The 22,301-nt window shown below is 47.2% G+C and overlaps 1 protein-coding gene across 1 annotated transcript in view; it reads left to right on the top strand.

The window, feature by feature from the left end:
- The window catches only part of igsf9ba (immunoglobulin superfamily, member 9Ba), an 86,689-nt gene that overhangs the window by 44,246 nt on the left and 20,142 nt on the right, over nucleotides 1-22,301 (top strand). The window contains exons 4-11 of the mRNA XM_056283979.1: nucleotides 2,438-2,589; nucleotides 6,004-6,121; nucleotides 9,684-9,825; nucleotides 11,041-11,186; nucleotides 12,392-12,534; nucleotides 14,518-14,658; nucleotides 14,781-14,900; nucleotides 16,244-16,394. Of these exons, the coding sequence (XP_056139954.1) occupies nucleotides 2,438-2,589; nucleotides 6,004-6,121; nucleotides 9,684-9,825; nucleotides 11,041-11,186; nucleotides 12,392-12,534; nucleotides 14,518-14,658; nucleotides 14,781-14,900; nucleotides 16,244-16,394 (1,113 nt within the window). The remainder of the gene's footprint in view (nucleotides 1-2,437; nucleotides 2,590-6,003; nucleotides 6,122-9,683; nucleotides 9,826-11,040; nucleotides 11,187-12,391; nucleotides 12,535-14,517; nucleotides 14,659-14,780; nucleotides 14,901-16,243; nucleotides 16,395-22,301) is intronic.

Genomic DNA, 22,301 nt, shown 5'->3' with positions numbered 1-22,301 from the left:
GTGAGGGGTTTCGCCAGGGGGACGTAGCGCGTGGGAAGATCACGCTACCCCCCCCCCCCCCGGTTCCCCCTCCCCCCCGAACAGACGCATCGACTGACCAGAGGAGGTGCTAGTGCAGCGACTAGGACACATACCCACATCCAGCTTCCCACCCATGAACACAGGCAATTGCATCTGTAGGTACGCCTGACCGAGCCGGAGGTAAGACGGGGATTCGAACCAGCAATCCCCGTCTTGGTAGGCAACGGAATAGAATCAGAATCAGAACACTTTATTCATCCCCGTGGGGAAATTGGGTTCTATTACAGACACTCATGCTCTAATAAGAAAAAACTAAAAACTTTCAAGATAACAAGAAAATAGAAACAAATAGAAGCAAGAAAAGAATAGAAATAAAAGATAAAACAAGAACTAGAAATAAGAACAAAATATATCAGCAAGTATGGTGTACACAACACCCCATCTATACTGCACCACCGAAGCACACAACAAATAGCACCAACAAAACCCGACAGGGTAACACAAGTGGAAGGGCCGGTCCAATGACCATTAACTCCGAGTGTCCGACACCCTGTGGGAGGAGTTGTAAAGTTTGACGGCCACAGGCAGGAATGACCTCCTGTGGCGCTCCGTGGTGCTTTTCGGCAGAATGAGTCTGTTACTAAAAGTACTCCTGTGCCCGCCCAGCACGTCACGGAGAGGGTGAGAGACATTGTCCATAATGGCACATAATTGCAACGGCGTCGTCCTGTCAGAAACTGCCACCAGAGAATCCAGTTCCACCCCCACAACGTCACCGGCCTCACGGATCAGTTTGTTGAGCTTGTTTGCATCCGCTACCCTCAACCTGCTGCCCCAACACACAACAGCAAACAGGAGAGCACTGGCCACCACAGACTCACACCACATCCTGAGCATCGTCTGGCAGATGCTGAGGGACCTCAACCTCCTCAAAAAGTAGAGACGGCTCTGTCCCTTCTTGGAGAGGGCATCGGTGTTCTTAGCCCAGTCCAGTTTACTGTCTATATACACCCCCAGGTACGTGTAGTATTCCACAGTGTCCACATTGACCCCCTGGGTGGAGACAGGGGTCACTGGTGTCATGTCCCTCCCCAGGTCAACAACCAGCTCCTTTGTCTTAGTCACATTGAGCTGCAGATTGTTCTGCTCACACCACGTGATAAAGTTTCCCACCACAGCCCTGTACTCAGCCTCCTCGCCCTTACTGATGCATCCACTATAGCAGAGTCATCAGAGAACTTCTGAAGATGGCAGGACTCTGTGTGGTAGTTGAAGTCCGTGGTGCAGAGAGTGAAAAGGAAGGGAGACAGGACTGTCCCCTGCTGAGTCCCAGTTTTGCTGACCACTCTGTCTTACACACAGTGTTGTAAGCTTACATATTGTGGTCTTCCAATAAGGTAGTCAACAATCCAGGACACAAGGGGGGCATCTACCTGCACTGCTGTCAGTTGCTGTCCCAGTAGAGCTGACCGGATGGTGTTGAAGGCACTAGGGAAGTCAATTGAAGACTTAAAGACTTAGTCAAAGAATAGATCGCTACGCTACCCGGACGCCCGGGTTTGTTAAGTTTTGATGGCTTCAGAATAGATTTGTAGATAATGAATAAAGGTGTGCTTGTGCATCTATTGGGCAAAAATGTAACAGTTTGCTGCTCCTTCGTGTCGAAAGGAGCCAGTTGAGGTGGTTCAGGCATCTGATTAGGATGCCTCCTAGGCGCCTTCCTTTGGAGGTTTTCCGGGTCTCCTCCCAGCCCCGGGGTAGACCCGGAACTCGCTGGAGGGACTACATGTCCAATCTGGCCTGGGAACGCCTTGGGATGCCCCAGGAGGAACTGGAGGGCGTTGCTGGGGAGAGGGACGCTTGGAGTGCCCTACTTAGCTTGCTGCCACCGCGACCCGACCCCGGAGAAGCGGCTGAAGATGAATGAATAACAGTTTGTTCTGTTGTCGGCTTCTTTGGGTTTGTTGACTCTTCTTCATGTGCCGGTCAGAGAGAATAAATGGGAGTGTAAATGAAAAATTGCCCAGCTACTTCCGCTCGGGCATTTGGAGCCGATCTGCCCGCCTACCTCACTCGTTCGTGAAAGTTAACGTTGTCCACCATCTTCTCTGTGATGATGAGTGCAGATGAACACACCTGCCCCGTGCACAGCACGAGTCTACAAAAAGTCAATTTTGGATCTTTTATTTGTTGAAAACGAGTAATACTTCATCGACCGAAGCACCCCACTGAATCTAAACCTTAGGAAAAAAATATCTCTATCTCTCTCTCTCTCTCTCTCTCTCTCTCTCTCTCTCTATCTAGCTATCTATCTATAAGGAATTTAATGGAATTTGAAAGGCCATTAAATAAGATTTTTATGATAATCAATAGTATTCTTCCATTAATGTTTTGACTGTGATCCCTTCCTCTGCAGCCCCGCCCACTTTCACAGCAACGCCCCCGCAGTATGTGGAGGCAAAGGAGGGGGGCAACACCATGCTTAGCTGCGCAGCCCAAGGAAATCCCAAACCGACGATCAGCTGGCTGAGGGAGGGGGAGGAGCTTGTGACCAACTCAAAATACTCGGTAAGAAAATGCAACGGCTGTCAGACGGGTCGCAGTGTGAATGCCTGTCAGCATAGTACAGTTAGGGCAGAGTAGATCAGTTCAGGCTGATTTAGCTATACAAAATCAATCAATCAATCAATCAATTTATTGCCCCGAAGGGAAAATTTGTTATGCAGTCATCAAAAGCACAGTACACAGTAAGACCAGCAGACAAAGGAAAGGTTCACAGTATATATGTGTATGTATAGTATATATTATATTGCGTGCAAAAGGGGCGAGACAGTAAGTAGAACTGAGTGAGTAGGCAAATTGTCTTTCTTTCTGGAAGATGAGAAAATCAATGGTCGATGGAAAGAAGGAAGATGGTCCTGTTTTAAAAATAAAAAAGCGTACTATTTTACTTTACTCAGGTTGCGATCACATGAATGAATGGATGGATGGATTAATGCAAAAAATTTGTGCTGCCGTAACTTTCCATAGTATCATCAGGGAAACTTCTATTGAATGATATGTGTGGCTTATCTTAAAACCCTGTACCTGTATACTGTCCTCAGACCCCTTTGAATTTGGATGCTGTTGATCGGTTAATTGCATCAATGGCTAATCTATCAATGGCCAGTCTGCCTTCTGTTCCTCCCCCTTCTCATTTGCCCTCTCTTAAGATGAACATGGCCGTCATTTTCCAAGAGCTCCGTAAAAGATGGACGCCTTCGTTTCTCTCTGAATATCTCCTTTCTTAACATGTAGAGACATAGAGAAGCTCACAGGCACCATCAATCATCTGGGAGTGTGTGTGTGTGTGTGTGTGTGTGTGTGTGTGTGTGTGTGTGTGTTTGTGATGATACTGTATGTACAGTAATGTCCCCCTGCCGTTAGTTTCTCAGTAAAGGGGCTCCCCCATTTTCCACCCCCTCCCTTCTTCCTCACTATCTACAGTCTTTCCTTAACACCGCCGCCTTAGTAAACGATCGGACAACGTGCTCATGCATTATTAAGCTCCTCCTGCTGCATCAATATTACATTACTTCTAATATGAATGTTACACTAAAAATGAATTTTACCAGTGAGAGCCCATCGCCTCACTACACCAGCCTCAGCGGTATACAAGGAGACACATAGAGCAGTGCAGTTACCATCCTATCCATTTTTCCATTCATGACATTCTCATAATTCTAGCTGCTAATGCACCAAAACCACATATTTACACACACACACGTGCACATGCACATGCACACAGCAAAGGCCAAAAACTTGGAAAGCTTCATCTTGCGAGGAGGCACCTAGCTCGGGTGTTGGTATGTTTTCTCACCCTACGTGCTCACGTCCATGGAGACGTCACGGAGAAAGGGAGGAATGTGACAGATGAGGGCAGAGAAGACGAAGAGGAGGAGGAGGAGGAAGCCTCTTCGTCATCTCTGCGGCCCCTGCTGTTTAACAACCCAATACTGTCTCTCTCTACATGCCTCCTGCATATTCCAGACGCTGACATTCCTCTCGGTGTCTAAAAGCTCCCCCTTATCTGCTGTTCCTCCTTCCTCTGCTCGTTTTCCTCTTATCTGATGCCTCCTATCTGTCCATCTGTCTCTCCCTTTCAGTCTCTCTCCCCTGCTTTGCTTCTCCGCTGCCTTTCCCTCCGTCTATTCAACCCTCCCCAGTCCTCCCTCTCTCTGATCTTCTCTGGCTCAGCATAAGAACGCATAATTTCGCGGGCAGAAGGTACTCGTATGAACTGGTGACCATCATGCTACTGTATATTAGATTCAGTTAAAGCTGAGTTTTCCAGTACAGACAAACACAAGTTAGTTTACATTCACCATTTCACTCCCGCGGAGTATATTGTTAGACCCCACCGACAAAACTTACTACCACTCAGATGTTCAGAAAAATTTGATTTTTTAATATTCAGAAGGCTACCATGTTTACATTGCAAGGCTCCAACATGTACATCCAGATTCCAGAGCAGCGGCGTGGAGAGGAAGCTCCCGCCCTCTCATTTGATTGACCTCCTCAGTTGCAGGCGTTGCCGATGCACTTCGGCGTAGTCTCAGTAGGGTACAGCTCAGTTCTTGCCATTCCCTGCAGCGTTAAAAAGCCCATTTTCTGTCGCCTTCAATTCTGACTGTGATGACGTATATTGTATTTTATATAACACAATACAAGTGTGGTCCCTGACACATCTTTTGTGTTTCTTTTGTCACAAAAGTGTCACAAAAAGTGACCCTAAAATTACCGTTAGTCTCGGTTGGCCAGCTAGCATCTCCCTCTTTACACCTCCATGGTTGTGGCATGAGCATGTTTGTGCATGAAAATCACGTGATTTTTAGGGGCGTCCGGGTAGCGTGGCGGTCTATTCTGTTGCCTACCAACACAGGGATCGCCAGTTCGAGTCCCCGTGTTAACCTCCGGCTTGGTCGGGTGTCCCTACAGACACAATTGGCCGTGCCCGGTCGCTGCACTAGCGCCTCCTCTGGTTGGTCGGGGCGCCTGTTCAGGGCTGGGGGGGAAAGTGTGATCCTCCCACGCGCTACGTCCCCCTGGCGAAACGCCTCACTGTCAGGTGAAAAGGAGCGGCTGGCGACTCCACATGTATCGGAAGAGGCATGCAGTAGTCTGCAGCCCTCCCCGGATCGACAGAGGGGGTGGAGCAGCGACCGGGGCGGCTCGGAAGAGTGGGGTAATTGGCCGGATACAACTGGGGAGGAAAAAGGGGGGAAATCATGTGATTCTAGTTCTGCTACTGAACCCACCCTGCTTAGAGCACTTGTAGTGACCGTAACCTCTGCAGTTCATCTGTAAGGTTGCTGTCGGAGACCGTCTGCATCTTTGCATCCCACTGCACTCATTGTGTGTTGACGCACAAAGTGTTCAATTTGTCAAGCCAAGATGAAGAAATACCAACCGACTGACTTCCGCTGACTTCAACTGTTATTTGGGGGCGTCGAGACCGCTCAGCCCTCTTGGCTGAAATCTTTGCAGGATACAGATGAATAGGAATAGTCATGCAAGCTTAGCGGGTCCACCCCGTCTTCGCTCCGTGAATGGACCAGGCCGCAGCTGTGCATGACATGAATGGACAGAACCTCGCAGCCCATTGCATATTTTATGAGGGCATTGCTATTAGGTTTGGTTAGTGTGTGTCTTCGCCGCTTATTGGATCTTGTCAGCTAGTGCCCCCGCGCAGGGACACGCGGCGTAGTCAAGACGTTCCCACGGTTACTGCATGCAGGAATGAGATCTCCCCCCCCCCCCATCAGATCCAAAGTTAATTAAAAAGTGACACGTTGATATTTTGTCTGTTGTACCCTCCCTATAATGGAACCACATCACGTATTCTCCCAACGTGGTTTCGCGGTGCCTGTGTTGAGCACATTTGTTTATTTATCCGTGTTTTAATTTTTCCCCCATCCCTCTTTCTTCTGATGGTTCCCACAGACACATGATGGCAGTCTCACCATCCTTGGAATCACCAGAGACGACAGAGGGGCTTATACATGCCGAGCCCACAGTGACCAGGGAGAGGTGCTGCACACAACCCGTCTGCTAGTTCAAGGTGAGGCTGAATTTGATGCACAAGGCGATAAACGAAGATCAGCACAACCGAGGATCCATTATACTGTGTTGGAGGAGGGTTTCGGATAAATGGCGACTAAATTGTTTACAGTTTGGAGAGCACCAGTTTATCAAACAGAGGCGTATTTGGGATGAGACAGTGTGCGGTTTCTATTCCACGTACCTGCTGCCCCGTGGTGCATTTGCATCTCTAAGGAGGGCCTTTTTCATTATTTAGCACAATGTATTCTGTGGCATCCAGGAACAAAGCCATGCAGCTGTCTGGTTTGATGCACGTAGTGTGTCTTTAAGGGTTCGTATCAGTCAGTCAATAGCCTTGTCTGGTGTTGTGTGTGTGTGTGTGTGTATGTGTGTGTGTGTGTGTGTGTATATATGTGTGTGTGTGAGCACAAGTGTGCAACGAGGACTGTCTGTGAGAACATCACTGTCTGTCTCCGGTCCATTAACTTGGCTCTCTGCGAGACACAGATCACATAGATGGCTGTGATACCAGCCTCTCTCAGCCGCCGACACAGAGAGCATCACATGAGTTAACACAGGCAACTGACTGTCTCACTTTCACACTACAGTTAGATAAAGTTTATTATAATTAGTATGCAAGAGTCTGTCAAGAGCATGAGCCAGAGGAACATACCTATACGTATATATATATATATATATATATATATATATATATATATCAACACTGCTCATACACACACACACACACACACACACACACATATATATATATATGTAATATATATCAACACTGCTCATATACACACACACACACACACATATATATATATATAGGTATGAGCAGAGCAAAGGGATTTTGCTTCTCTTTCTTCTTTGTTTTTTTTGCCCCCCCCCAATCGCATCCGGCCAATTACCCCACTCTTCTGACCCATCCCTATCACTGCTCCAGCCCCTCTGTCAATCCGGGGAGGGCTGCAGACTACCACATGCCTCCTCCGATACATGTGGAGTTGCCAGCCGTTTCTTTTCACCTGACAGTGAGGCGTTTCGCCAGGGGGACGTAGTGCGTGGGAGGATCACTCTATTCCCCCCAGTTCCCTTTCCCCCCCGAACAGGCGCCCCGACCGACCAGAGGAGGTGCTAGTGTAGCGACCAGGACACATACCCACATCCGGCTTCCCACCCGCAGACACCGCCAATTGTGTCTGTAGGGACGCCCGACCAAGCCGGAGGTAACACGGAGACTTGAACTGGTGATCCCCGTGATGGTAGGCAATGGAATAGACCGCTATGCTACCCGGATGCCGCTTGCTTCTGTTTCCTCCACACACTGGACATGTATGCATGCTGAGCACATGCACATGCACAGAAAAATAAGACAAAACACTCGTGTTGAAAACTGCTGCACATAAACATGCATTTAAACAATGCAATCTTAAAAGCATCATTTACAGCGGTGTGCAATTTGACAACTGTCAACAAAGTATTTGCACCCACCCATGTTTGGTTTGTTGAACGTCGAGTGGGGGCAAACAAAAAAAGCGGCGTGGTGAGGTAAAGAGCAAGGGGAGGCGATGATTACACAGAGCAATAAGAGGCAGATATCCGAGGGGCTGTGATGCTCGCTTCCGTTATCCGTTTTTAATTGTTATGCGAGTCAATCGCAACAGCGCGCACAGAAGACCCACCTGATGTACAAAGCAGTGCTCGCTGAAGGAAATCTGAAAGCGTGAACCCCCTCCCCCACCACCACCACCAACACCCACCCACTCATAAAAGACAGCTTAGCTTTCGCGGCTGCAGCTGCTTTGCAGAGAGACTGAAGCAGCCCTGCAGCACCTTGGGGAATAAAAAAAAGTTTACAATGTGAAGCATGTGGGAGCGCCACTGCTGAGTGGTATTAAGATTTCAACAGCTGGATCCTCACAGTACATCACATCAGGCTGTGAGGACGTTCTGCAAGCAGTATGCATGCTCTCTCTCTCTCTCTCTCTCTCTCTCTCTCTCGCTCTCTCTCTCTCTCTCTCTCTCTCTCTCTCTCTCTGGTCGGTCTTGAGAAAGAAGTCTGGGTAACACTTTCTATGAAGCTTGCATCTATAATGCCCTGTAAGCATCTATAACGCCCCATAAGCATCTATATTGCCCTATAAGCATCTATTGCAACTATAACGCCCGTATATTCCTATAATGTGTATTACAATGACTAACGGCTATGGCTGAAGACTGAAATAGCACTGAAGTCTCATTATGCATCTCTACAAAACTTCAGCAAAACAAGTTGGCTATGATGCATTATGACATTTGACAGATAAACAGGCTAATGATGACATTTATATTGCATAGATCCGTTTTAAATTGACATAATGTATCATAAAGGTGGTTAGAGGTGTTGTGAGGGCGTATACATGGTTATAATGAATCTTACAATGACTTATAGCTACACTTATAGGGCGTTATAAATGCTTATAGGGCATTATAGATGCAAGCTTCATAGAAAGTGTTATTAATCTGTAGAATATCTCTACTATTACTGCAAGAGTTTTTTCCTGATACAGCAAACATAGTTTTTATGTTCTATGGTTTGTTGTGCTGATTCAGGCGGTTGATTTCAGAGTTCATACACTTTTTCGCCAGTGATTATAAATGACTTCTCCGTAACTTTAAGGTTAATTTCCACGACCAAAAGAATTTATTTTTCTTTGAGTTGCTACAGAAAAGGTGCATTTTAACACTAAATGTGACGCAGACGTCAGTCTGTATTTCAAATACCGCTGTATATGAGCCGCTGCACTCTCAACAACTTTTGCCAGCCATATTTTATACTTGTGGTGGCACGGTGCCGCAGTGGTAAGCGTGGTCCCCTCACAGCAAGAAGGTCCCGGGTTCGAGCCCCAGGGTAGTCCAACCTTGGTCTTCCTCTGTGTGGAGTTTGCATATTGTCCCCGTGTCTCCGTGGGTTTCCTCCGGGTGCTCCGGTTTCCTCCCACAGTCCAAAGACATGTAGATCAGATGAATTGGCCATACTAAATCATCCCTAGGTGTGTGTGTGTGTGTGTGTGTGTGTGTGTGTGTGTGTGTGTGTGCATTTGTGTGGGCCCTGTGATGGACTGGTGGCCTGTCCAGGGTGTCTCCCCGCCTGCCGCTCAATGACTGCTGGGATAGGTTCCAGCATACCCGCGACCCTGAGAGCAGGATAAGTGGTTTGGATGATGGATGGATGGATGGATGTTTTGTACTTGTGCAGTTGAAGTCTATGATTGTTGAAACTGCACTTTGGCTGCAATTTAGCTTGCCGACGGAGGTACGTGTTAGCAAACCGGGACTAACTGTTGCATGCACACCTATAACGGACATTTTAAAGCCCTGCCGCCATGGTTACACTTCATTGGTAAGCCAGTCTTGAACAAAGCTGCTGATGCTTTTGTCGGTTTTCCATGACTTTTTCCAAAACCTTTCCAAAATTATAATTTTCCACAGCCTTTCCAAGGGCTCGGGAGTTGTATTCTCAGATTCACTGACATTTCCCAGTTTTTCATGGCCGCATGAACTCTGCTATACTAATACCTATCTGTTTCTCTCAGGGCCTCCTTACATCGTCTCGCCACCGGAAAACATCACTGTCAACATATCCCAGAATGCACTCTTCACCTGTCAAGCAGAGGCGTATCCCGGCAACCTGACCTATACCTGGTTTTGGGAAGAGGATAACGTCTACTTCAAGAAGTAAAGTTATGATCGAGTTCACTACTGTACTGTAACTGCCTCTTTTAATGCTGCAGCCAGCGTAGGCCGACGGAGTCGGATGAAAAGTTACGGTGCTGGCATGAAGTCCTGTTTTCCTTCAGACCTCAGAGGCATTTTAAGCCCTCGCTAAAGCGTAAATGTCCCAGTTTTGGTGTTGTGAGAGGCACTGTGGGTGTCCGAGCGCTATGCTGTGATGTATTGGAGGCTTGGCATGTGATGTGTGTGTGTGTGAGTGCACATGTAGATGCGAGTGTTTAGGCATGTGTGCCAGTGTGTTTGTGTCAGTACCCTGTCCTGCTGAGGCCCCGGGGCCAGTTAGACCGGGCCTAGCAGGGGTCTGTCTGGAGCGTGCCAGCCAGGTTAGTGCGCTTGGTTGACAACATCACGTGACTTAGTGCTTGTGTCATCATATGCCACTCATGCGGTGGTGATCTGAGGTGTAGTCGGGAGCTCCGCGGGCTCCCCCAGGGCAAATCTTTAGAGGCCGATAAGGTTTACTAGCAAGTGAGAGAGACCGATGGCTGGGGAACCAGACGAATCTGCGAGCTCATGTTTTATTTGCGCTGCCAGATGCCATTCGCATTTGTGAATTGGTCTGGCAGTATCGGGCTAAGAGAGCAAGCGAGAAGAGAACAAGCAAACGGGTTTTGACTGACAGTGACAGCGAGTGCCCCAGCGGTGGAAAATAAAAAACTGGAAAGCACATTTAAGACATCCAGTTAAATTAGTTATGGTTGTTTAGCAGACCAAGGTGATTTTGATGTGTCAGGCTACATTTACATTGCATGACAGCATCACATGTATGATTTGACCCAAGCGATGGGTTTTGTGTGTGGACGTCCAGGTCCACTGTGTAGTAAACTGTTATGAAGTCCGGTGGAATTGCTTGCCGTTCTTAACACAGTTGGGATATCCATACTTTTCGATTAGAGCGCTTGATTTGAAATGGCAGCGGTGGGGGGGGGGGCACATAAGGGCTGTAACATCCGGTGATTATGGCAATTAGCAGATTTATTTGACTGCTCCATCTTTGGGAACCCTCTCAGCGCCGAGTTCCCCGTTGCTCAGCTGTTTGACTCTCTGCTGCCATCTCATGACGTCTGGGTGTAACTGTGCAAATGCATCTCTGTACTCGCCCAACCATGAGCATCTTTCAGTGACACACGGTGACAAATGTCTGCATCCTGTTCACAGTGATCTGAAGCTCAGAGTGCGCATCCTCATCGATGGCACCCTCATCATCTTCCGGGTCAAGCCAGAGGATGCTGGGAAGTACACCTGCAGTCCGAGCAACAGCCTGGGAATCTCGCCCTCAGCATCAGCACACCTGACTGTTCAGTGTGAGTGTTACCGTGGCAACGCAGTGTCGGTGTGTGTGTGTGTGTGTGTGTGTGTGTGTGTGTGTGGTGGGGTTGGGGGGGGACGGTACAATGAGCAGTGAGTGTGCGGAGAGAACAGCAGCAGTATGGAGGATGCATGTGTTGGAGGCTGCTGGATTACTGGTAACGCTTGGTAACCTTTCTGATTTCAAGGTCACGTCCTGAGGAGAAGGAGTGATTTCCGCCTCCTCACCTTCTAAACCAAGTGCTCTGACATGGATTCACGACTGGTTTAACTATTTTCTTATTCCCAGGGGATTCGACGATGAATATATCAGCTATTCCGATGCTACTGTTGCTTTCAGAGATGAAGATGGGGGGGGGGGGGGGGGTGAGGCTGTCCTTAGCCCATAGCAGACTGTCTGTCTTGTGTGCCTGTCTGTCCCCTTTCCTTTTGAGTCTGGCCCTTTAAAGGTGCCCTGATCGAGTTGAGAAAGTGACCTTTCTGCTCAGCTGATGAGACGGATGAGAGAGAAATGCCACCCCGTGCCATCTGACTTGATACCGCCAGCCCTTGTCTGTTGGCGATGCTAATTTGCTCCCGAGTTGCTGCTGGTCATTGATTTCTGTACTACAGTATGGGGGGAGAGACGGGGGTCTGCTGCACTGCAGCCAGGCCACAGGTTTTCATCACTAGCCTTAAATAAAGGAGACGAGAGAGACACCAGAGAGAGAGCGAGAGAGAGAGGGAGGGAGGGAGGCTAGAATAGAGCCACCAAAGCTGAGAGCCAATACAGTACTTAGCCAAAATACGCTGCATGTGTATTTATTCTTAAGGTATACACATTTACCTCATTGCACAAATTATACCTTCACCTCAGTACAACCAGTTGATGTAATACATCCATAAATAACCCAGCTCTCCCATGCATGTATGTATCCAGGATTGGTATACATTATGCATTTATAAGATATATAATTTCTATAATATACACGTTGTACATATATAAACAAAACAAAACAACACAACAGACATGTTCATTGAATATTTTTTCATTAATTTACTCCCTTCACTCTAGTGGCAGTGATAGTGCACATTAGAATTGCAAACCGTCATGTCTTCTACAAGATTTCTCTATGAACCTGATCATATGCAACATTTGACACACACATTCTGCCCCCACCCCCCTTGGAAATCCCCAATGACTGTGAACTTTGACCTCCAGACCCTGCCCGAGTGATCAACATGCCCCCGGTCATTTACGTCCCACGGAAACTGCCAGGGGTCATCCGCTGCCCCGTGGATGCCAACCCGCCCGTGACATCGGTGAAGTGGGAGAAAGATGGCTACCCGCTCAGAGTGGAGAAGGTCAGTGGTAGGGGTGGGACGATATAAAAACGTCATGTCAGGTTGATCCCGGGCAACATAAGTGCGATTTGCGATATTATCCTGATTATCATCAAAGCATGCTTAAAACTCTTAAAATGTCACTAAAACATACTGGAATCACTTTACCTTACAGTTTGTTGAGAAATATTTTCATTGCATCACAGAGAGGACTTTTACCCCCATCCCCCCCATAAGAGGGGATTTTACCCCCATTTTCTCTCCAGTTGTATCCGGCCAATTAATTACCCCACTATTCTGAGCCGTCCCGGTCGCTGATCCAACCCCTCTGCCGATCCGGGGAGGGCTGCAGACTACCACATGCCTCCTCCGATACATGTAGAGTCGCCAGCCACTTCTTTTCACCTGACAATGAGGAGTTTCGCCGGAGTGACGTAGCACATGGGAGGATCACGGTATTCCCCCCCAGTTCTCCCTCCCCCCTGAACAGGCGCCCCGACCGACCAGAGGAAGCCGCTAGTGCAGCGACCAGGACACATACCCACATCTGGCTTCCCACCCGTAGACACGGCCAATTGTGTCTGTAGGGACGCCCGACCAAGCCAGAGGTAACACAGGGATTCAAACCAGCGATCCCCGTGTTGGTAGGCGACGGAATAGACCGCCACACTACCCGGACACCCTTCCCCCTTCATTTTAAAAAAGAAATTCTCAGTCTTAGTGACCTTAAACGCTGTTTGTGTGTGGATGAGAGGCCAAAATGTAGAGGAAAATGTTCATTTTGTAAAACATCGGTGTTGGTGTGGACAACGCATCAGACTCTCGCCGACACCCCGCAGGTAGTCCCAATGACTGCTCTCCTAAGGCCAACAACACCTCCTCCACCCTCACACTCATCGCACTGGGCTCTGGAGGGAACATCCGGATCCCATGACAGATGGACAGAGGTGGCGTCCCAGAGGACGCTATTCCTCCACGAAACAACCAGTGATAAACGGCAGGGCAGTCACCAGTCAGCCAACAACCAGAGAGACACTTACCTGGTCATACAGAAAAGATGGAAAAAAAGGAGGAAAAAAATCTCGGAAGTTGGAAACTTGAGTACAGTCCAAACTCTGCACCAAACACTCAACTCACCACCACCTCCACTCACACCCACCCAGAACTCCCAGCACACAGTGCAGAGAGGGTGAGAGAGAGAGAGAGAGAGAGAGAGAGAGAGAGAGAGAGAGAGAGAGAGAGAGGAAGAGCGAGCTAGACAGCTTTTTCAAGTCATTCATGAGGATATTCATGATTATCCCCATTTATGATTATCCCGATAATGGAAATTCTCCACGATCATCTTTTCATGAGTGGGTTTTTTGGGGGGGGGGGGGTTCCCCCTTTGTCTCCCCAATTATATCCACCCAATTAAACCACTCTTCCGAGCCGTCCCGGTCGCTGCTCCACCCCCTCTGCTGATCTGGGAAGGGCTGAAGACTACCACATGCCTCCTCCAATACATGTGGAGTCACAAGCTGCTTCTTTTCACCAGACAGTGAGGAGTTTCACCAGGGGGACGTAGCGCGTGGGATGATCACGCTATCCCCCCCCCCCCCCGAACAGGCGCCCCGGCCGACCAGAGGAGGCGCTAGTGCAGTGACCAGGACACATACCCACATCCGGCTTCCCAGCCGCAGACATGGCCAATTGTGTCTGTAGGGACGCCCGATCAAGCCGGAGGCAACGGGGATTTGAACCGGCAATCCCCGTGTTGGTAGGCAACGGAATAAACCGCCACGCTACCCGGACACCCTTCATGAGTGTTTTTTATTACGATCCACAATAAAATTCTAAATCGTCCCATCCCTAGTCAGTGGGCGCCTAGAGCTGATTACTTATTTATAAAATAAAATAAAACAAGGTCATATTTTTATTAACGGAAATTAGCTTTTGCAGTGCTATTTCAAAATTGTATCCTATTGGGGAAAAACTGATGTAGATAACCCCCCACTTGTAATTTAGTACCCTGGGTGGAGCCAGATGCCAGACGGAAGTATCCGGGTGGCAGAGGCCACAGAAGACTCCCTGGGCACCTACACCTGTGTGCCTTACAACGCCCTGGGTACTATGGGCATGTCCCCCCCTGCCACTTTGGTGCTAAAGGTACAGTACACAAGATATACTTGTTATCTAACACAGCTCTCCCCTGCTGTGTGGACAGCGACAGAGGACTATGTTTATCATTGTGTGTGTGTGTGTGTGTGTGTGTGTGTGTGTGTGTCCAGGATCCCCCTTACTTTAACGTGAGGCCAGGGGGGGAGTACCGTCAGGAGGCTGGGAGAGAGCTAGTGATTCCATGTGCTGCTTCTGGAGACCCTGAGATACCAACCATCACCTGGAGAAAGGTACACCAACTGCACCGTGTCCAAATATACGTCTGTGAACAATCGATTGATTGCCTCAGTTTGTGTTGCTTGCCACTGTAAATAAGACTAAGTAAGCACTCGATTATAGTCTGTCTCCCCCTACTCATATTTGGAAAAAGTATGTAAAAAAAGAGGTGCAGATGTACACGGCTACATGGCTAAAAAAGTGCTATATGTGACTCTACAGCTATAAATCCTCTTTTTTTGTTCTTGGTCTTGGAAGATGCTGTGTCCAAATACTCTCGAGCTTCATTAATCAACAACGACACTTGAGTCTCAACCTTATACATTTTTCTCGAAGCTAGCTAATGTAGTTGTGAGGCTAAAAAAAAAATGCAGATTGGCTGTGTTGGTTGAACAGAATGCGATCAAAATCAGCGTTTCAACACGTACTCTACATGTATGCTGCTATGACGTCACTCGTAAAATAAGAGAATAAAGCTCAAGTTTAGAAAAATGCAAGTCATATGGCAGCTGCAATTGATAGAAATGAATTTAAAGATATCACCCTTAAATTGTGTGATTTTGTTGAAACGAGTGCAGTGCCCATTCAGATGCAATAGCCCCTCCAACCACAATGTGGGTCACAATGGCAGAGTGGCGCAGTTTGTCCGGTCGCCATGGGAAGAGCTCATGTATGTATGTATGTATGTCTGTCCTTCGATTTTCTCGACCACCGCTCATCTAAACAATTTCATACACGACGCAGCATTCCTTGGGTCTTCAGTAATACGCCCGCCAAGTGTGAAGTTGATCAGGTAAACGTCTGTTGAGAAAATTGAAGGACAGACAGGCATACATACATACAGATATTCCTTCCATTTTGGTCAGATTCGCTGATTGACCCCCATTTATTTTACAATTACAGTGCTACGAGTCCCCCCCCCCCCCCCCCCCCCAGTGGCCATTTTCTGAGTGGCGTACCTTTCCATCAGGCTCAAGTACCTTTGCTTCTGCCATCTAATTATAATAGGAGAATGTAGTTAACTACCTGGCTGAATAGAAAACCAGTACTGGCAGTCCTCTGAGAACTGGATTGATAACCACTGGTTTACGTACCTTTATACATTGACAATTCGGAGGGGGTTAATTGTTATGTATTTTTTCCCCCAGATGGAAAAATTTATATAGATTTTTCTCCTCCAAACCCACCATGTGATGTTGAAATTATCCCGAGGGCAGTAGGTTCTTGCCCACCATCCTAAACCCAAACCAACATGTTTTCAGCTCAAAAAATGCACAAAAAAAAGAGGTTTACTAGGAACCAACTTGAGTTTGCTATCAAGTTCACTCAAAACTCTGTAATTCTGATTTTTGTGTAGGTGGGGAAGCCCAGCAGGAGTAAGCACAATGTCCTACCCAGTGGCAGCTTACAGTTTCTGTCCCTCAGTAAGGAGGATCATGGAGAATGGGAGTGCGTCGCCACCAATGTGGTCACGAGCATTACTGCCAGCACGCGACTCCTTGTCATCGGTACGAGATGCCCACAACCCACTCAGTGAGACAGGCACTTATTAACTTCCATTTTACAACGCCAACAGATATAGCCGGGCCACCTTTTCTGGTGACTTAAGAGATCCAGCTTCATTTTTTTGGTACCACTTTACAATAAGGTGTATTTTATTAAGGGTTCGTAAGTGGTTACTAATTGAATGGGTTATGAATCAGTAATGAATGTTATAACAGAGAAAGCTTAAATGATGGTGAAGACAGTGCTCTAAAGAAGATTTGGTCATAGCACATTACTAAAGAGACACTGTTGGTTGTCAGGTTAGAAGCCCACATTTTATCAATATGAGAGTCTCTATAGGACAGTGGAATGGTGAGGATGCAAGGTGTAGAGGTGACAAAGGCGTATGAGTTTAAATACTTGGGGTCAACTGTTCAAAGTAACAGGGAGTGCAGAAGAGAGGTGAAGACGAGAGTGGAGGCAGGGTGGAATGGGTGGAGAAGAGTGTCAGGAGTGATTTGCGACAGAAGGGTACCAGCAAGGGGGTAGGTTTATATGATGGTAGTGAGACCAGCTATATTTTATATGGTTTTGAGACAGTGGCACTGATGAGAAGACAGGAGGCGGTGGCAGAGTTGAAGATGATAAGATTTTCATTGGGAGTGACGAAGAAGGACAGGATTAGGAACTAGTATATTAGAGGGACAGCTCAGGTTGGACGGTTTGGAGACAAAACAAGAGAGGCGATTGAGATGGTTTGGACGTGTGGAGCAGAGGTGCTGGGAATATTGGCAGAAGGACGCTGAACATGGAGCTGCCAGGGAAGAGGAAAAGAGGAAGGCCAAAGAGGAGGTTTATGGATGTGTTGAGGGAGGACATGCAGGTGGCTGGTGTGACAAAGGAAGATGCAGAGGACAGAAAGAGATGGAAACGGATGATCCGCTGTGGCGACCCCTAACGAGAGTAACTGAAGATAGTAGCAGTAGTAGAGAGTGTCTTTAGACGTCGTCTTGGAAACTGTGTGACCAGTGAGGAATGCCAATTCACATTCTCTTACATTCACATTGCATGTGTGAAAGTTGATTTTTGCGCAGTACTGACAGCAACTACAATTATGGTGGTTGAGTCAAAGTTAAGCAATGGTTAAGTTTAGGGTTAAGGTGAGGTAGTGGTTAGTGATTTGGCTGTCTTTGTCTAATCACGTGATTACCAATAAAACATCTATGGACACTCTTCCAATGTGGGCTTCTGATCTGACGCCCCAAAAAGCATTTTTAAACTTCATAGCAGATTAAGAGCCCTAATCTGTTTTTGTGGTATGGCAGCCTCTGTTGAAACACTGTCTTGTCGCTTGCTTGTCCTGCTACCACAAGATAAAAGGGACAAAAATATTGGGCACAGACAATGCAGTAGCAAAATTAATAACATAAAGGACATCACATAAAAGCAAGGTTGTATGAATACATTTCAGAGGTGACTTAGAAGATGATAGTGTTTCTGCTAAACTAAGCTCCACGGGCGGAACATCTCTGTCACCTTCAATTTTAAGCTTGAAAGTCTAAAAGCTGCACTCCGGCTCAGAGGGACTTAAAAGGTCTGCAGCATAGTTGGGAACCAGACTTTACAGACCATCAAAGGTGAAAAATGAAAATGTACCAGTTGAAAACATACCAGAATAGGAGAGAAGTGGTTTTGTGTCTTCCTACCTGTTAAATTCCTTGAGTCCTGGCTTTGTCTACATGTTGAGTCTCTGGACCGACAGACTTAGCTATTATTATTATAAAGGGAAAAAAAATCATAATTTCATCATTATATGTTGTAGGGATATGATGACACGCATGGGCATAACTCCATGAATACTGGGATGACATCCAGCGCTTTACCTGTGCCCCCGTCCATAGGGTTAGTGGTTGTGTCAGGAAGGGCATCCGACATAACATTTTGCCAAATCATTATGCATATTGACAAGACCATACCGGATCGGTCAAGGCCCGAGTTAACAACGACCGCCAGCAGTGCTGTGCCCTCACAGAGTACTGATGGAAACTATCAAATCCGCTGTGGCGACCCCTGGGAAACAGGGAACAAGCCAAAAGAAGAAGAAGAAGATATACGTATGTTGTAGGGATGCCACTCCATTAGCAGCCATAATACTGAGCACTCTCCTTTGTGTTTCTGAAACGGCGCCAAAATCGTGTATATGAATGTGAAAACACGCATCCTGGTTTCCCAACAGGCTGCATTATCAATGCTACATTTAGCTGTATTAGAAATAACAACACTACAAACAGCTATATAATTAATTTGCATTAATTATAATGCAAATTTGTATCCTTTGCAGTGTGACTATCCTGGTTCGGTTCGGTTTGTTTGTTTGCTGCTCTGCCTACTTTCTAACATTTAACAACTTTTAACAACTCCGTGACAGCTTTATTTTAATTGATTTTATGGTTTGCCTATTTTATGGATTTTTACCTGATCATCGATTACCGCACTGACTCCCTGCACTCTTGGTGAGAATCATGAGGACTCAACCTTCAGCTGATGGAGCTAATGGCTAATCGGAGCTAACTTTCTTTTCTGTGATCATCTATCAACTGGTTTAATATTAATATGCCTTGCAAGGACTGCCTAAAAACAGCAAATGACATTACTAACCACAAGGCTGATATCCGATGGCTCTACCTGGTCGGAGGTGGTAGTCGGACATGGCAAGACAGAAAGACCCTCAGCTGCCTCATCTCAGCCCATAAACCTCTCATGTCATTTTACCATGCTACCAGCTGATGCTGTGGCTCACCCTGTTGATGGCCTTGTGGCCGATGCTGTTCCCGTGGCCGATGTTACCCCTTCTCACATGAAGCTTGTCCCTGCTCCAGCTGCCGCTGCCACCACGGATCCTCTTGCACGGGTCCCCCTGCACTGTGCTCTCCGGCGTTCGGGTAGGTTGCTCACTCCCAGTCCCAATGCCACTCCCTCAGGCCAACAACATTCATCCCCTCCCAAGACTGTCCCTGGTAGCACTGTCAATCAAGTCACCCACTCTTCTCTTCCCCTCACTACCTTGGTCATTGGGGACTCCATAGTCAGAAACATCCATTTCGCAAATGCAGTCATGTGCTGCTTCCCTGGAGCCACTACTCCTGACATCCTGGAGAAACTCCCAGGACTCCTTGATTCTTTTCCAACAGTTGTGAGAGTAATAGTCCATGTCGGCTCCAATGACACTGCTCTTCAACAGTCCCAGCTGACAAAAGGTGATTTTATGCATCTTTTTAATCTCAACAGTTGTGGAAAAACCGCTTTTATTTTAGGCCCAATTCCCACACTGGGTTGTAGTGTGGGGCATTTTAGCAGGATTCTCTGGCTTCATACCTGGTTCCAGTCTGTTAGTATAGCGCACAACATTGGTTTTATTCATTACTTTGACTTGTTCTTGGGAGCACTCCTCTCTGTATAGAAGAGACGGTCTTCACCTGAACATGCTAGGTAGTCGCATGCTTGCTGCTAATTTGCAGCACACTGTTCTCCACATCCGTGATGGACTGGCGGCCTGTCCAGGGTGTCTCCACGCCTGCCGCCCGATGACTACTGGGATAGGCTCCAGCATCCCCACGACCCTGAGCAGGATAAGTGGTTTGGATAATGGACGGATGGATGTTCTCCAGACGTGATTGACTATACATCACACACTTGCCTTCCTGAGCCCTCTTCTGCCCCTTTGCCCACAATAACGACTGTTGCATCCTTTGCTCACACCAGCTCCTCATTGTGGTGTTATCACACTGCTATTCTACCTCTTCACATTCCTGACCGTATCATCAACAGAAATCATTACCCTCACTGTACTGTTGTTCCCTCTTCTCTCTACTGAGCAAGGGCACTGGCAGCAAGTGTCAACACCTTCCTTACATTATGACTCTGAAGACGGTTAGTGTTGTCCACGGGTTTAATAACGTTGGAAGTTGTGAAACTACAAACAAAAACACAAGTCTCAAATTATTGGAATGTACTCATTCATAGTCCTTTACATGAATAAGTTTTTCACTGCAGCACTAAATAACATGAAAGCTAGCCTAACACTAGCAGTGCATAGTAACAGCTAACTTGGATTACAGAGCACACATGTGGTTCCTCCTTATGTTCTAATTCTCTAAACAATATGGTGAATAAATGGTGTAAACTTAACGAATATCTAAATATAAGTAAAGATAAGTATCAAAATAAGAATATACATACAGATGATGCCACGTAAGATGAAAGCAGATGTAAATAGATTGTGCGAAGTCCATCAACATATCATCTCAATGTAAATAAACATACTTCCTGTTTGTTTTAACTTCCTGTGTCATGACACCTAAAACTCTATGCAAACTGCATTACTAGAATCCACCATTAGATGGCAGAAAAGTACTAAATATTATGACTGTAACGGCACACTCCCCGCCTGGTGTGATTGAATGCCACTACTACGAAGAACAATTTCTGACAAAGGTCTCAGAAACAGCTTAGTCCCATTTTCCGGGAGACCTTAATCTCTGTCTTGTTGTCTTTGCTGGGGAAGACCTGGGTGATCATTCCCAGGGGCCATTTGTTCCTTTTCAGCTGCTGATCTTTGAGGAGCACGATGCTTCCAGGCTCCAGGTTAGGCTGAGCGGTCTGCCACTCCCTCCCTGGCTGCAGTGATGAGGGATAATGCTTCCTCCATCTGCTCCAGAAGGTTTGGGCCAGGTGCTCTATTTGGTGCCATTGTTGTTTGAAGATGTCTTTGATTCCAGAGTTGTCAGGAGGAGCTGAAAGGACACTTACTTTCTGAGTCAGGAGAATGGCAGGGGTAAGTATGACAGGGTCACTCGGGTCAGTAAATACAGGTGTGAGAGGTCTGCCGTTGATGATGACCACCACTTCTGCCATCATTGTGGTAAGTACCTCACGTGTTAGCTTTGAGGGTCCAAGCTGGAGAAACATTGAGTCAAGGATTCTTCTAGCTATTCCTATCATCTTCTCCTATGAACCGTCCATGTGAGAAGCACGAGGAGGGTTGAAGAGCCAGGAACAGCTGTTTTCTGCAAGGTACCTCTTGACAGAAGTTGCATCAATGTTAGACGGGATCTTGAGTACAGCAGACGCGCTGACAAAGTTTGTTCCTCTGTCTGAAAGGATTTGCTTCACAAGACCTCGTATAGCAAGAAAACACCGGAGAACATTAATGAAGCTTGATGTATCCAGAGATTCGATGACCTCAATGTGGACTGCTGTCACAGCCATACAGGTAAATATCACAGCCCATGTCTTGTGCAGCGATTCTGTGCATCAATGAAGGGGTCCAAAGTTTTGAGAGGACTGCCTTGAGGAATCTTCTCACTCTTTCTTAGGCAAGCCAGTAATACGCCTCCTCCTGGACAGCCCTGATAATTATGCACTTGTACTGACTGAGCTGCTCGGGTGTGTGTGCTTCTTGACACAAGTGCCACCCTCTGCAGTCATTGCTCTCTCTACCTGGATAGCTATGGTAGCTGTGAGAGATGTGACAGATTCACAATGGCACGATTCAGATACTGCCACGAGGAGAACTTGGAGAAACGCTGAGATCCAAGCTGTTGAACAGTGGCCTGTGGTTAAGGGTGGAGATTTGAGGACGGACGTCAGCATCCATGTTTGGATTGACAAGCTCATAGATGTCAGGTTCTAGGGAAGGTGAAGAAGGTGTTCACACTGAGTGGCTTGTGAGCACTCTTCAAACAAGCATTGCCCATAACCACCCATCCTAGGTCGAGTCTCTGGGCATAGGGAGCATCTGGGAGACCATTGACATGTTTATGAACCTTGTGGAGTCTGATGACATCGCGGCCAACCAGAAACATGATGGGAGCATTGGGCTGCAGTTCTGGAATGAGGTGAGCTACTGGTTTCAGGTGAGGATGGAAGAA

Source organism: Lampris incognitus, chromosome 7, assembly GCF_029633865.1.
Source record: "Lampris incognitus isolate fLamInc1 chromosome 7, fLamInc1.hap2, whole genome shotgun sequence".
NCBI classification, from domain to species: domain Eukaryota; kingdom Metazoa; phylum Chordata; class Actinopteri; order Lampriformes; family Lampridae; genus Lampris; species Lampris incognitus.
This window is presented reverse-complemented; position numbering and strand designations above follow the sequence as displayed.